The 14,825-nt window shown below is 40.3% G+C and overlaps 1 protein-coding gene across 1 annotated transcript in view; it reads left to right on the forward strand.

Moving 5' to 3' along the window:
- znf385d (zinc finger protein 385D) overlaps window positions 1-14,825 on the forward strand; it is a 101,604-nt gene that overhangs the window by 34,958 nt on the left and 51,821 nt on the right. The window contains exon 3 of the mRNA XM_085803545.1: window positions 8,311-8,418. Coding sequence (XP_085659671.1) covers window positions 8,311-8,418 — 108 coding nt within the window. The remainder of the gene's footprint in view (window positions 1-8,310; window positions 8,419-14,825) is intronic.

Raw genomic sequence — 14,825 nt, forward strand, 5'->3', positions numbered from 1 at the left:
GAGTGAATCAGCTCTAAACATGAGCACATGGCATCCGTCCTCCATTGACCCTAAACAGGGCGATTCCTTGTTTCTGGTTCTGACAACCTCACGTAATCCCCCTGCAGACCGGCACTTTGTCTGAGATTTCACACATTCTCTGTCAGTGCAGAAAGATTTCGTAGCTCAAATATTCCATTGAATTTGCTGGAGGGTTGAAATACAATGCCATTTCCTCCAAAAACCCTTTTGTGTTGAGTGCCACAGTGGATCATAAGTGTCTGAAAACGCCCACCAAGGACTACTTTGTGATACAGCCCAGTGCTGTAAACATAAGCACTTTGAGTCATTCATGTGCGACTCCCTCACTTCGCTGACAGCCCAGTCAACATTATTTTGCCACGAGAAGAACATTTCTGTTGCAACAAGATTTTGATTATAAAAGCATGTGTGTTTCGTTTTGAGGGGGAATTATTTACTGGATCCAATCAATGAAAATGGAACCGTTACATCTTCATTTATTTGAGATTTATGGTCCAAAGAAAAAAAAAGACAGATGCGATAAAAGACAGGAAGGAAAACATACAGGAGGATTTGATTTTGAACTCGGTCCTCTTACAAAAAGCATCTGTATGTCAGTAGAACTAATGAATACTAATATGCTTCCTGTTACAAAGGAACAATTTTTTTATTGGTTTTTACCATTAAATCCGATGTCAAAGTCAGAACTATAATGGGAGCAGATAAGTGCAGCGGCCCAGTTCAACAGCCTTTATATAAGACTTTTAAAGTTTTTCGCTTGATTTTTCCCATTAAAGTTTTCTACTCGGCAGGAGCGGAGTGTGAATATTGCATTGTTGTTTTGTAAAGCTGCACTGTCAACGGCTCACCTAACCCAGCAGCAGACCGGTGGTGTGTGTGTGTGTGTGTGTGTGTGTGGGGGGGGGGTTGACCACCCAGCAAGCAGCTCCGACTGACAAAGTCTCCTGAGCCCTTGAGTCTGAACTTGTCTCTGTGTCCAAGTCTGAACCTGTCTCCCAGTCTGAATCCTGCCTTTGTCTCTGAGCAGCATGAGCTTGTCTCCTCATCTGAGTCTTAAAGGACAATTCCGGGCAAATTCAACTCAGGGCTGTATTTTCCTAACATTTTAGGTCTAAAAGAAGGAATCTGAAGATTTTCAGTTTAATTGCTCCTGTTTGGCGGTAGTTGTGTCTGTCCCCACATCACCACGGCAGCGATGAATGGAAGCGGATGCAAGTTCCGCTGCTTAGGCTGTTTACATCCCTCAAAGCTGTAATTTTTTTCCACAGACAGCGTCAAATGGCGACTCAAACATGCACCGAGAACTTTATTTACTTCAAGCAAGTCAAGTTTTGTGTTTATGACACAAATGGGAGCTTTCCCACTGCTCCTGAACACACCAAGCCTGTCAACCTGGATCTCGCGCGAGACTCCGGGAGACTTAAAATTAGATCTAGTTTTACAAACATGTCGGTTGAAGTAAATAAACTTCTCGGTGCATGTTTGAGTCGCCATCTGACGCTGTCTGTGGAAAAAAATTGCGGCTTTGAGGGATGTGAACAGCCCAAGCAGCGGAACTTCAATCTGCTCCCATTCATCGCTGCCGTGGCGATGCGGAGACAGACACAACTACTGCAAAACAGGAGCGATTAAACTGAAAATCTTCGGATTGCTTCTTTTAGACCTAAAATGTTAGGAAAATACACCCTGAGTTGAATTTGCCCGGAATTGTCCTTTAAGGCAGGGTTAGACAACATGATTTCAGGCCAATTTTCACACAATTTTGTTGTGGCCGACACATTTCCAGCAACGGGCCCAATTATGAAGGTCGGGAACGACAAATGGACATGCAAAGTAACATAACTGACAAACAGCGGTTTTGCATCTAGGATGCTCTATGACGGCCCTAAACATCTCGTCTACCTGGACCTGAATCTGTTGTGTCTTCATCTGAACCTGAACCCCTCTGCGTGTCAGAAGTCCTTAAGTCAGACCCAGTTTTAGTTTTTCTTCTTCATCAGTCCAAGGTCGCTGTCCCTCTTTAATAGTCTGCACCTGTCCTCCCTTCAGTCCCATGTCATGTTTCCTGAAAACAAGCTGCTTCTATTTCCCTGTAAGCGTCTGGATCTGTTTATCCTGTCTTTCCCGAGCTTCACTTCCAGTTTGTCTCCTTCAGATGTTCGTCTAAAAGTCTGTGTGCCTCACTCCTCTCTGTCGCAGTCCGTCTGAGCCACGTCACCCTGTGGTCGCTTTTTTTCTCCTTCTCCACCTGTGTCCTTCCTGGAATTTTCCGTTCCCTGTTTGGCATCACCTTCCATCAATGAGTTTCCCTCCTGTAGAGATCACCTTCACCTTAACCTGCCCACTCAGCCACTTTCTCATTCTGTCAGTCACACGTTCCCCAAAACTCTGTCCTTCACCAAAGTCTTTTATCAGACCAACACAGTCCAGTAGTAGAAGTGTGTTGGTAATTGAGCGCGGCAGCTGATCGGTCTGATCTGAGCCTGCAGCACAGCATCGCTGCAGATTTATTAAGACCAGGGCAGATAAATAATAATAATAGAACAGATTGAACTCTCAAGGTTAAAATTTAATTTGCTTTTCAGATTCACCCCTTAAATTAAAATAGTTTAATAAAAGAACCATGAGCTTCCTTTATTCATGAGAAATATCTTTCTCTGCATCATCTGTTATGTTTTGATCTGTATCATGGGTAATATATTAGAAAAAAGAATCTCTTAGTAATAATCATATTTTGCCGTCATCATTTCCAGTTACTGTACAGAGAGATGTATATTTAGTGGTATTTCATTTCCACTTCATTTAAACGTGTGGGCTGATAGATCATTTCTAGAAATTCAAAGGGCTGTAATTGCAACCTGGACCATGAGTTAATAAATTAATACCAAGTGCTTATTCCAAAGAAACACTCAGTGGAAAGTATGTGTGCCCTGCTTATTATTTGGACAGAGTAGACATGGGAAAAGACAAACCCCATTGTTTTCTGTTTCAAAACAAGTTTCCTCTCTCCTCACATCTTTTCCTTGAATCTCTCGTCACGTCTTCGGTGGGAGGGTCCGAGATGCGAGGAGAAGACTCAAGAGAGGGGAACGTGGATGCAGTTCTGTGCCCACAGCGTAAACACTGAGAGCGGTCTTCAGCCAGGCTTTGTGCGATTGTCTTTGTTGCCAAGCTGCCACAGCGTTCCAGCCGCCGCTCTCACCTGCACCTGATTACTTCCCTTTCCTGCTTCAGTCCTTTTTAGAGTTGTTTGCCTGATTTTTATACCTCCTGCCTGTGGCCAGTGTGGCTGACTGTGAAAATATCAGAAATAGCTTCCAGTACAGCAGCAGCCGTACACAGCACTGATGCAACCTGAAGAACTGAGAGTTGAGAGTAGCAACTAAAAATTAAAGCCCATTTTTTATTTTAAGCTTAATAAAAAAATAAGTAACACTTTACTTGACGCCTATCTCTATAACACATTATAACCATACTTATAATGAGGTATAATGCAGTTGTAGCACTGTATACTCATAAATGATCATAATGCTTTATAACAATAAGCTTAACACACTATAAAGCATTTTATCATGACTTATAAGTTCAGGTATTATAATAGGTTATAATTGTTAGTAACTCACTGACAATGACCACATCGATAATGCATTATTAATATAGTTATAATGTGTTATAATTGGCTTATAAACGTGTATAACTATCATTATAAACACTCATTAATTATCACAAGGCTTTATAACAATGAGCATAACACATCATAGAGCATTTTATAATGGCTTATAAGGTCTTAGTATTATAATAGAGTTATAATGCTCTAATGTGTTATGCTTATTGTTATAAAGTCTTATGTGATTTATGAGTGTTTATAATGATAGTTATATACGTTTATAAGCCAATTATAACACATTATAACTATATTTATAATGCATTACAAATGTGGGCATTGTCAGCCAGCTACTAACAGTTATAACGTATTATATATAATACCTGACCTTATAAGTCAAGATAAAATACTTTATAGTGTGTTATGATTATTGTTATAAAGTAAAAATTATGATCATTTATGAGTGTTTATAACTATAGTTATACAGTGTTATAACGGCATTATACCGCATTATAAGTATGGTTATAATGTGTTATAGAGATAGGCGTCAAATGAAGTGTTACCAAAAAATACAACGCAAACGTTTTCAGTTTTCTCTTTTCCATCTGTTGCATTTGAAGTTTTAATTCATGGAAATATATATCACTTTATACTGTATATAAGACCATTGCTAAAGGTCCAGCAACAACAGGTCAATAAGCCAATCAGACGAGACTGTGAGCTCTCCTGTGATTGGCTGACTGTTTTCTGACTGATCAATTAAAAATATTGTAAATTTCAGGTAAAACACTCAGAGAAACCAAATCTGGCTAAATGTAATTGTGTGTCCAGGTGGGCGGGGCCTGGGGAATGGCTGAGAGTGGTGATTTGTTTGTCGTGACATCACAAAGTTACAGAGATCCTTATTGTTCTTTCAATAATCAAACATAATCACCAGAATAGGAAAATGAATATAGTTATAGGAAAGTATCACAAATATTTGCTGTGTGTTTGTATTCACTGCAGCTGAGGTTTTCACTTTTGTTTCGTCCTTCTGCACAAACACACTAAACCCCAAATAATGATGAAAACAGCTGTTCAGCCGAACAGCATGCACCGAAAGCGACGGTAGAACATCATTGTGACTTCCTTCTGCAGCACAATTGTCGAGGTAGATTAATCCTCCCACACAATGTCTGCACCTTTTCACCTTCCCCAGCCAAGTGCTGCCTATTGAGTCTTTTCTCGGAGAGGCAGATGTGTTTGTTCATTCCTCAAATCTGCGTCGCCACACAGAGCGAGGACCACGCCACACGCACAGGCGGCGCACAGAAAATTCAAGTCGCTCTTATTTATGTGGCGCCGCTGCCACATCACAACAGAAGTTATCTCAGAGCACTTTTTCATATAGAGGAGGTCAAGACCGTGCTCTTATAATATCATCCAAGCCAATAAGGAAAGGAAAAGCAGGCAGGCAAGGGGGAAAAAAAGTCCCTTTTAGCAGGTGGAAACCTTGAACAGAACCAGGCTCATGGTGGGCGGCCGTGTCGGCTTGAAATGAAGGAAAGAGAGAGAGAGATGAGGGGGGTTGTGGTGGTGGCTGCTCTTGTTTCTCCTAAGGCTGAGAGTGTATTGTGTGCACTGCGTTTGCTCACTTTGCATTATGTGTGCGTGCATGTTTGCATATGACAGAGAGGAGCTGCACATGCACGCCTTTGCACACTGGTGATCTGACAAACAAAACAACCCCGTTAAAAGACACAAACCTGTCTTTGACGACAGTGGGGCAGACGTTATGTCAGGCTGCGGGTATGTTCATTTAGTTTGTTGTGGGGAAGCATTGCTGATAATCAACACCTTCAGAGGTTCTACCCACAGCTGTTACATCCCTATGTGAAAAGACTGTTGTTCTCCAGTCAGTAAATGCAGAATTAATGCCTCACATGTCTCTGTTAAAGTCTGAGCCACAGTCACCTGTTGCTGTGGAAGCTGAGCGTCTGGCTCCGACCGACATATTTTTCTCTTCACGGCCCAGAGAGTGATGCAGCACTTTATTGTCACACCACTTAGCTGTTAGGAATCTGTTTGTGTGTGTTCATTACAGGGCAACAGACAACACAACACATATTAGCAACTAAAAACCTAGAACTTACAACCCACCTTGTAAAATAACAGGCTACGTGCATCTTTAGATAAAGTGAAAATATAATGTATGTATTTTTTTCTATTGCTACAGTATATATCCATTGTTATTAACAGCTTTATATTTGCTAACTTCATTCAGACTCAGTGTCCAGCAGTTCTTCTACTACTGATGTTAGCACGCTAACCAGCTAGCCCCAGCCTTCTCTTACAGATAGCAACTCTACGTGACAGTTGAAAAGAACAAATCATGGCTTTCATCTGTTTATAACTGGACAACTAAAGTAAACTTAGTCCGACTAAGACTGGACTTCTCCAGATCAGACTAAAACACCCAGATAATGTGATTGACTGAAACTGAATGCATGTAGGCCTACACATGCCTCATAACATAGATGGCACAAAGTGTAGCATAGAAGCAAGCCCCCCCAAAAAAGTAAGCCTGTGGACCGACCCGATGCGATCCAGACCAGGCCTGAACTAACACGTCTGGTCAAGAGCTGTAGTTTAGAAGTTATCCAGTTATTTACTTGGTGACAATAAAAGTCATCTGGAAAGGAGTCTGTATTAACCCACTGAAACGATGCATATCGCCGCCTATGTTGAGAAGGCGGACACCATCATTTATTCGATTTCCCCTGTTGCATGTAAACTGGGACAAGGACTGGACTGCGATGAGATGAGATGCCTTAATCCAACTATGAGCAGAGCTTGACTTGGCTGTGCATGTAAACACACTGACTGTAGCCTTCAATCTGCAGCACTGGAGCACTGCTCACAGGCTGAATTATAACCTTTTGTCTCGTAAACGCGGTGATGACTGAAACTCTCGTCAAGTTGCGAGCACCACCACAAACCCTCTGTCAAGAAACCACATGGTGCGGCAAAGAAAACGTACAAATAACCCCTTTGAAATACAATAAAATCCAAAATGTAGCGCAATAATAGTATTTAGTGCTTGGCTTTTGTACAGCCCTGATCCAGAACCATTTATTTGGTGCTTCTGCAATATGTTTTAGACTTGAAGAGCCTGAGTGCTTTCGCTGTGGGGAGAGTTATAAGTGAGAGTGTCATGGTGTGTGGAGTCCTGAGGTATTTTCAGTAGGGCTGTGACTCGATTAAAAAAATTAATCGAATTAATTAGAGGCTTTGTAATTAATTAATCGCATTTTAATCGCATATAAATATTTGACCTGAGAACAGTGAGAAGCATTTTTTTTTTCACATGGATTTTAGTATACCATTGAATGACTGAATACATAAGCTTAAGCATTCAAGGTGGTACTTAACCAAGACCAACAGACTAGGGATGCAAATTATCGATTAATTCATTAATCGATATTTGATACATACAGATTAAATGGTCTTTCCTTCCAATACACTATGATGATTACTGTAGTATTTAACTAGGCTACTTAAATCACAGTAGCATAAACTGATTTGTTGAACTCAGCCTGATGTAAACATTAATAAAACTCAGTAACCAATCACACAGCAGCTCCATGTTGTCCCTGTGTGATGTTCAGGGACAGGTCAGGACAGTCTGAAGACAGACAGCTCTGAGGGTGAAGTCCTATCATAATGAGATGAGATGCACCTGTGACAGTGACAGGTCATAGATACAGCGCTGCAGCTGAGCAATTAGCGCTATATAGCGCATTTAGCGTGCGCCCGTGTCTTGTAGTCTTGTGGTGATTTTAACAGCTGATGGTCTTTGAGTTGGAGCACCCCCTCTCTGAAAGTCCCAAACTTTTTGAGCAGGTGTAGGAAAAATAAAGAGGGATTAGGGTTGCAAAGAGGGGGGAAATTTCCAGTAAATTTCCAGAAACTTTCCATGGGAAGTTAAACTGGGGAATTTTGGAAATATTCCAAATTGGAAACTTCCTATGGGAATTATGGGAATTTATGGGAATTATTGGGAATTTCTAGGAATTAACTGGAAATTGGGGGTAATTTAAACAAACTGTATCATATCTAGGGTTGCAAAGGGGTGGAAATTTTACAGTAAATTTCCAGAAACTTTCCATGGGAAGTTAAGATGGGGAATTTTGGAAATATTCCAAATTGGTAACTTTCTATGGGAATTATGGGAATTTATGGGAATTAACTGGAAATTGAGGGTAATTTAAACAAACTGTATCATATCTAAACAGAAATGTAAATATTTTGTTTTGTCATAAGCAGACATCCATGCAAAATAATACAATTAAAAAACATGATATTTCAACAGATTTATTTGTGAGTAGAACTTTATCAAGTTTTAATTCTTGTATGAACAATCAATTATTTTACTGAAGAACCAGAACATGAATGTTGAGTAAAATGTTACCCCCCCCCCCCCTTCCCTGTTAAGGGCCAACCTTCAATTTTGTAAATTTCGGATTTATTCCCGTTTATTCCCATATATTCCCATTAATTCCCATATATTCCCGTTAATTCCCATGGAAGGTTTCCAACTTTGAAAATTCCCAGAATTTTGCAACCCTAAGAGGGATACATGAGTAATTCTGATTTACTGATCAACATCATCAGTGTTTTAATTGTCCTTTCTCTCCACCCTGCAGATGGACCCGGTGCAGAAAGCCGTCCTCCATCACACCCTCGGCCTCCCACCGACCGTCAAGAGGAAGCACGTCTCCTGTGGCGTTTGCCAGCTGAGGTTCAACTCACAGGTGAGCGAGTTTTTCTCCTGCAGAACAGTTTAAGTTCAAAAGTCACAAACGCTCCTCGCAGAAATACACACATGCAAAATAAACAGGAGACACCTGCTGACAACTCTACAACCTCCTGAGGATTTTATTTTAAACTTCACCTGCTCTGGTGTCAGCCGTGTTGTGGTCTTTGACATTGTTGTAGTTCTGTTTCAGCAGTAACAAAAAAAAGAAAAAAGATCTATATTTAAAAGCTGATATTGTTTTAGTTTACAGAGTGGCTCTGTGGGCTGTCGATCCGATCAACCACTTTATGGGTTGCCATGAAGTTTTGTACAGATATCTGTTGCCCCCCGAGAATGAATCTGAATGAGTTTGATGATCCCTGACTTTTAATTCTCTTTAGTCAATCTGATTTTTTCAATTCTTTGCTTTTTGACCAAATACTTGCAAAACTTCAATCTGCATGCTAATTAGATGATGCTAAACCACACCCACGTCACTTCAGATGTCCATCAAACTGCAACTTGGAAAGTTTAATTCCACATTCAGTAAGAAGGTCTCTCTTTATATCAATTATTATATTAAAATGTGTTCAGAGCTGTTTCACCATCATTTGCCATTTATGCAGTTATTTCCTGCTATGAGCAGTTTCAATCTCCTCTGTATACTGTATATACAGAGGAGAATGTTTGAATGTTTCTCTGTCAGTGAAATATATTTCACTGACAGAGAAACATTCATAAGACATCAAATAAATAAGCTGTATCTAGTCTTCCAGAGTAAACACATCACACACTAAAAAGTGTAGAGTTAGTCTGTGACGTGGATTTAGGACACATGGATTGTGAGTGTGATGAACAGCACAGAGCTGCTCGCTCCGTGCAGCTGCTTTTTCAATATGTGCCTCCAGTGTGAATATTAATATAAACAATCACTGCCCAGCTGAACGGTCTCCGTTGTCACTCTGCTGCAGGAGTAAACCTAATATAAAATGCCAGAGTGTCTTCATCAGTCCACATAAGCACAAAATTACAGACTGATTGAAAATAAAACTATTCATGAATGTGATGACGGTAATAATGAGCAGGTGCAGCGTTGCGTTGGCACTACAGGGCAGTGCTGAAGGAACCGGGAAATGTTTTTGAATGACAAAAACAGAAGTTTTGGTTTGAGTGTGAACAAGCTGTCAGGGGAGCGAGGATGTAGTCAGGGCTTCATGGGGTTTTTGTCGTGTCACTGCAGCATGTCCAGTTCTGTTTGTTTTGTGCTCCGATGTTCAGTCTACCAACATGTTAGCAGATCAAGTCAGGAAGTCACCATGTTGACAAAGAGCTACCTTGATGTTCCCAGTGAAGATTTTTTATTTCATTTCATTTTATTTGTATCAACTAAAGGAGACATTGCTCATGTCAGTAGCTCTGACCTGTCTGCAGTTACTCTGGTTACTCACCTCACTATTAAAGTCCTAACCACAGCTGCCAGAGTTTGAATCTTCTTTGCTGCATGTCATCATCTCTCTCTCCCTGTCTTTCCTGACTCTCCTACTGCTATCAGAACAAAAAGTAAAAAAAGTAAAATATTTCTGCCCTTTCTGCTGACACTATTGATATTATGTTAAGTTTTCTGGAGGAAAAAAAACACATGTGAATAGAGTAAATGTATCAGTAATTTTCCACATGCTGCACTTAAATTGACCTTATTTGTGATAAGACCTGGTGGTAGACTGCAGCAATATTTTGCAGTTAAAAGCCATGTCTGCTATTATATGTTTATGTTAGTTCAATTCACAATAAATGAGAAGGCAAGGCAAGGCAAGGCAATTTTATTTGTATAGCCCGTTTTTACAAACAGTAATTCAATGTTTTAAATTTTTTACAGAAAACAAACCAAACCATGAGTCCATAGCTCAGATGTACTGAAACGTGGGTTCATCGTTACTTTTTAGGTTATACATCCATCCATGCTATAAGGTTTATTTTTAAAAACTAATTTGAAATAAAGTGCAGCATAAAACACAGACTTTAACTCCTCAACATTTGCAGCAAAGATCAGTCATGATTATATTTAATTATTATTATAAATTTTCATGTTGTATTCACCGCTGGGAGCCGCAGCTGAGACACAATCAATGAGTAGGTGTGGGCATCTATGTCATGGTTTCACCTGTCCTTATATATATATATATATATATATATTATTACTTCAACTCCACCCTGGACTTTTCAAAATAAAGGTGCACTTCCAAAAGTTTCTGTTTTCAGCATTTATAAACGCCAGAGTAGTGACGGGAGCTGAGAACAAAGTGAAACAGATGCATTTTCAAAAGTGTGGATGTTACCTCAGTCTGACCTGAGAAAGTACCAAAACTGATTTGTAAGCAACAGCAAACATGAAGGAAACTTTAAACAGTGATTGACTCCAACACTTTTGTTATGCACTATATAATGTTACATAGATATATTATTGCAGTAAAAATACAAGTAATCATTGAAATAATAATATATATGCAAACACACTGAGATGATGAAACAACAATGCACGAGGAAAATGAATAAAACTAAATAAATGCTAATATAGATGTCTATTAAAGGAGACACTTAACAGACTGTAGGGTATTCAGTTTAATTTCTCCTGTTGCTGAGAGGTGAGCGAGGAGAGGATTTATCTCCAGCACGGAGCTGAAATAAAGAACATGTATTCAGTCGTGTGGAGGCGTTGGTGTTGACTGTGGATCATATAACAAAAGGTTGATAGAAATCACACACTGTCAGCTGCAATTTTGCTTTCACTGTGCAGTTTTGATTTGTGGAGCAGAGCAACAGATGTGAGAAGGAAAAGTCAGTGTCACCGTGCTGTGGGTGTTGGGGAGGCGGTTAGTGTGTGGGTTTTATTAGCTCAGTAAAGACGGTCCAGAGAGGACAGAGAGAGAGAGCTGCATCCATTAAAACATCTCTGAACAAATATAATATTGCAAGAAATTGCTGTTTTTATTCCAATCAAATCAGGCACTAATTTGTTCTCTTGTTGGTCTGAATCATCACTCTTTGTTTTGTGATGTCTCTCTGTAGTAGTGATGTTTGGATTGGAAAGGAAAATTGACAATGAGATTGATTCATTTAAACACAGCAATCTTCACACACACACACACACACACACACACACACACACACACACACACACACACATATATATATTTTTTAGTGTTTGGTCTCATGTTTACACATTTTTCAAAATGCCATTCAGGAATGTGGCTTCATAACAACAATAATGGCACTGTTGACTTCACTACATGAGTGCAACAGTTTTAGTCAGCATGATGAACTCCCTCCTCTCTCAGTTGAACCCCTCAACATTTGTGGAAGTTAGTCATGTGTGAAGGTACTTCACTTATTTACTGGCTCCACAGAAACTAAAGAAATGGGCTCCATGGGCTCTAGTCTGGAGGCCAGGAGCTTGTTGAATGTAAATATTAGAAAATTGCACTTGTTTCCACTGCTTTGTGCATCTGATAATCTTTTTTTGAGTCACGTTGCAGCCAGGGCCGTTGTATAGGGGAGAAAGGTGATGATAATTCTAGGGGCCCAGCGCCCAGTAGGGCCCACAAAAAACCCCAGAAGTCTAATCTTTCTATGACTGATTTATTCTGCATAAGACCCTGACTAATACTCATAGTAATGCTGCATTAGCATCAAAACAAAGTAGGCTAAATAAAAAATGATAATACATACGTAGTCTAAGAAAAAAAGTGGAAAAGTCAGGGGGCAGGGGCCCACTTTAGTATTCTTTAAGGGGGCCCAGAATTACTAGCAACGGCCCTGGTTGCAGCTGCATAACATCATGTATCCACAGGCGTTAGTGTTTCATATATTCATAAAAACACATTACTGGCTTATTCCACTGCACCAGGAAAGAAAAAGCAACACTATTTCTATTGTCTAACCTTTCTTGCAGAGCCCTCCTCGCATATAGCACCCTAGGTGGCCACCTATCTCACCTATGTTGCAGGCCGCCCCTGTGGTCTTGTTACCTAATGAATCATATTAAGTGGCTGAACCAGTTGCAGCATAAGCGAATGGCTCAGGACTGAAACTTGAATTAAAGCTTCCTGTGATTCAACACCGGTAAAACCACGGCTCTCCCATTTGAGGCTGCAGCCCTCTCGGAATCTGTAGAGGAATCTTCACGCCCCGTCAGCGCCTATTTATCTGTCCGAAATTGCAATTAAAAGCCGAGCGAGTGAGAGAAAACATTGAGGGAGAGAGGGTTGAAACTTAAGAGCATTGAGGTGTTAAAAAGCAGGTGATAATGAGGCATTCTGGGTAACCTGCCCGTGGGAGCTTGAATGGGACCAAACGTTCCAGCCCATGATGTGGCCGTTGAGACGTGTTAAACGAGCGATTGTTTTCTTTACGAGATGAAAAACAGTCTGGAAAAGTCAATGGGAGACATCAGCGAGCTGTCTGTAGAAACCCATGAGGTGTCATTACCTTAACAATGACAAAACAACACAGGGGATTGAGTTAAGTATCCTGTTTTGTCTGGAGGTGCTGAATAGCGTTGTGTCTGAAAGTGGTGCTTTTAATGTGAAAGCTCTTTTTCTGGTTGTAATTCACGGTCTGAGCTTGTGGGAGCAATTGTTTGCATTGGTCCTAACCCGAGCTCAACATGATGGGATCTCCTATTTTTATCTTTGTCATCACAACACAAGTGTCTGAACGTTCCAAACAGATTACAGGAACAGGAAGACGGCGGCATCCCAAACTCACGCGCACTTCACCACAATACAGTCTAATGAAATGTATTGCATTAATACCAGCTCGCTAAATCTAACCGATGGACCGGCAGATGAGTTTCGATTTCCCCGGCGCCTAATTTCCATACCATTTTGAAAGTAATCAAAAAAATTCAGAAAAGAAAACCGCTGCCACTGCTGCATGTTGTTAAATCAGTAGCATCCCTCAATAGCAGTGTCACTGCTCTTTCATTAAAGGAGTAATCAATCCATTTCCAGAGCTGAATGTGTGGGTGATTACTCAGGATGAGCTTATTATGTTTTACACGGGGAAATCTATCTGGGTATGTGTTTATTGTCCATCAGCCGCTAATTCAAATGCTTCATTAGAGAGATAGGGCCTGTGTTTACCTGTCAATCAACAGGTATAAATATAAACACCCTGAAATACCCAGTGTGTGTGTGTGTGTGTGTGTGTGTTTTTCTATCTTATTTAATTAAGCCCAGGCAGAAGAGTCTTTATTTTCCCCACTGACGGTTTATCATCATGTGAAACTGCAGCTTGGCCTGAGATGATGATGCAGGACCACGGTGCTCTGCTAAATACTCACCCGCGCTGCTCGGTGGGGGAGAGGAGAGTCTGGTTGTAAACACATGTAATGGCCCCAGATCATAAAGAGGAAGAGATCTGCTCCTCTGTTTTTAAGAGATTTGAAGATGTTTGTGCCTCGCTAGATGTTTCCAGTCCACATCATTTACTGAGTGAGTCACTGAGCGATGAGATGGAACCATTTACCTTTAACACAGTGTTCTCTGTGTCTCTTTATCTTCACACACGTGTTTGTGGATTTTCGAGGCTCTTTCTTTACGATCTGATAATCTACAGGGGATTTGTGGAACCAGACACGAAGAAATCAGCATGTCATCTTGTTGTTAAGAGCTCATTTCTACCACAGGTTTTTTTTCCAAGTGGTGCAGGGAACTGTTCAACAACTTAGAGACTTTAACCCACCATGGGACAGCCAGGGTTTAGTTTTTAACTCTGCCATTGTTCTAGGTTTTCAATACAGCTCTAGTTGTGCAGGTAGGACCGTGGAAAATGGTCAGTGCTCATTGGTCAAACACAAACATCAGATCTTAGAAGCAATATATCAGTAATTAAACTGATATGTCTTGTAATTGGTTGATATTTAAGTTAAAGTTATATGTACCTTGTCCTCTTTGGTCCTAGAAGAGATTCCGGCATTGGATTAGAAATTAATTGTGTAAAATATAAAGAGAATAATCAAAGATCAAACATACCAGTATGTAAAATCATTCAAAACAAATGCATTCAATCATCATCAACCACCATTCAACCAGGCAAAATTGTTAAGAAAGTATACTCTTATTGGAGCCAACAGCCTGGAAGGAGGCAAAATACCTCCTAAGAGGCAGTGGTGTGTGTGTGTGTGTGTGTGTGTGTGTGTGTGTGTGTGTGTGTGTGTGTGTGTGTGTGTGTGTGTGTGTGTGCATAGCTATTACAGTAGCAACACATCAATATTTTTACTGTTAATTTTGGATCCATTCTTGAGCCATTAAAATGTCTAAACACAGTGGAGTCTCGTATCTTTCATAGATGATTGACAGTAAAATGTCTTCCCATTTTCCAAAGAGGTCAGTACAAAAGTATTGAACATGAATCATTAGTGTT

Source organism: Trachurus japonicus, chromosome 16 (genome assembly GCF_045865225.1).
Source record: "Trachurus japonicus isolate A0001 chromosome 16, Traja_1.0".
NCBI lineage: Eukaryota > Metazoa > Chordata > Actinopteri > Carangiformes > Carangidae > Trachurus > Trachurus japonicus.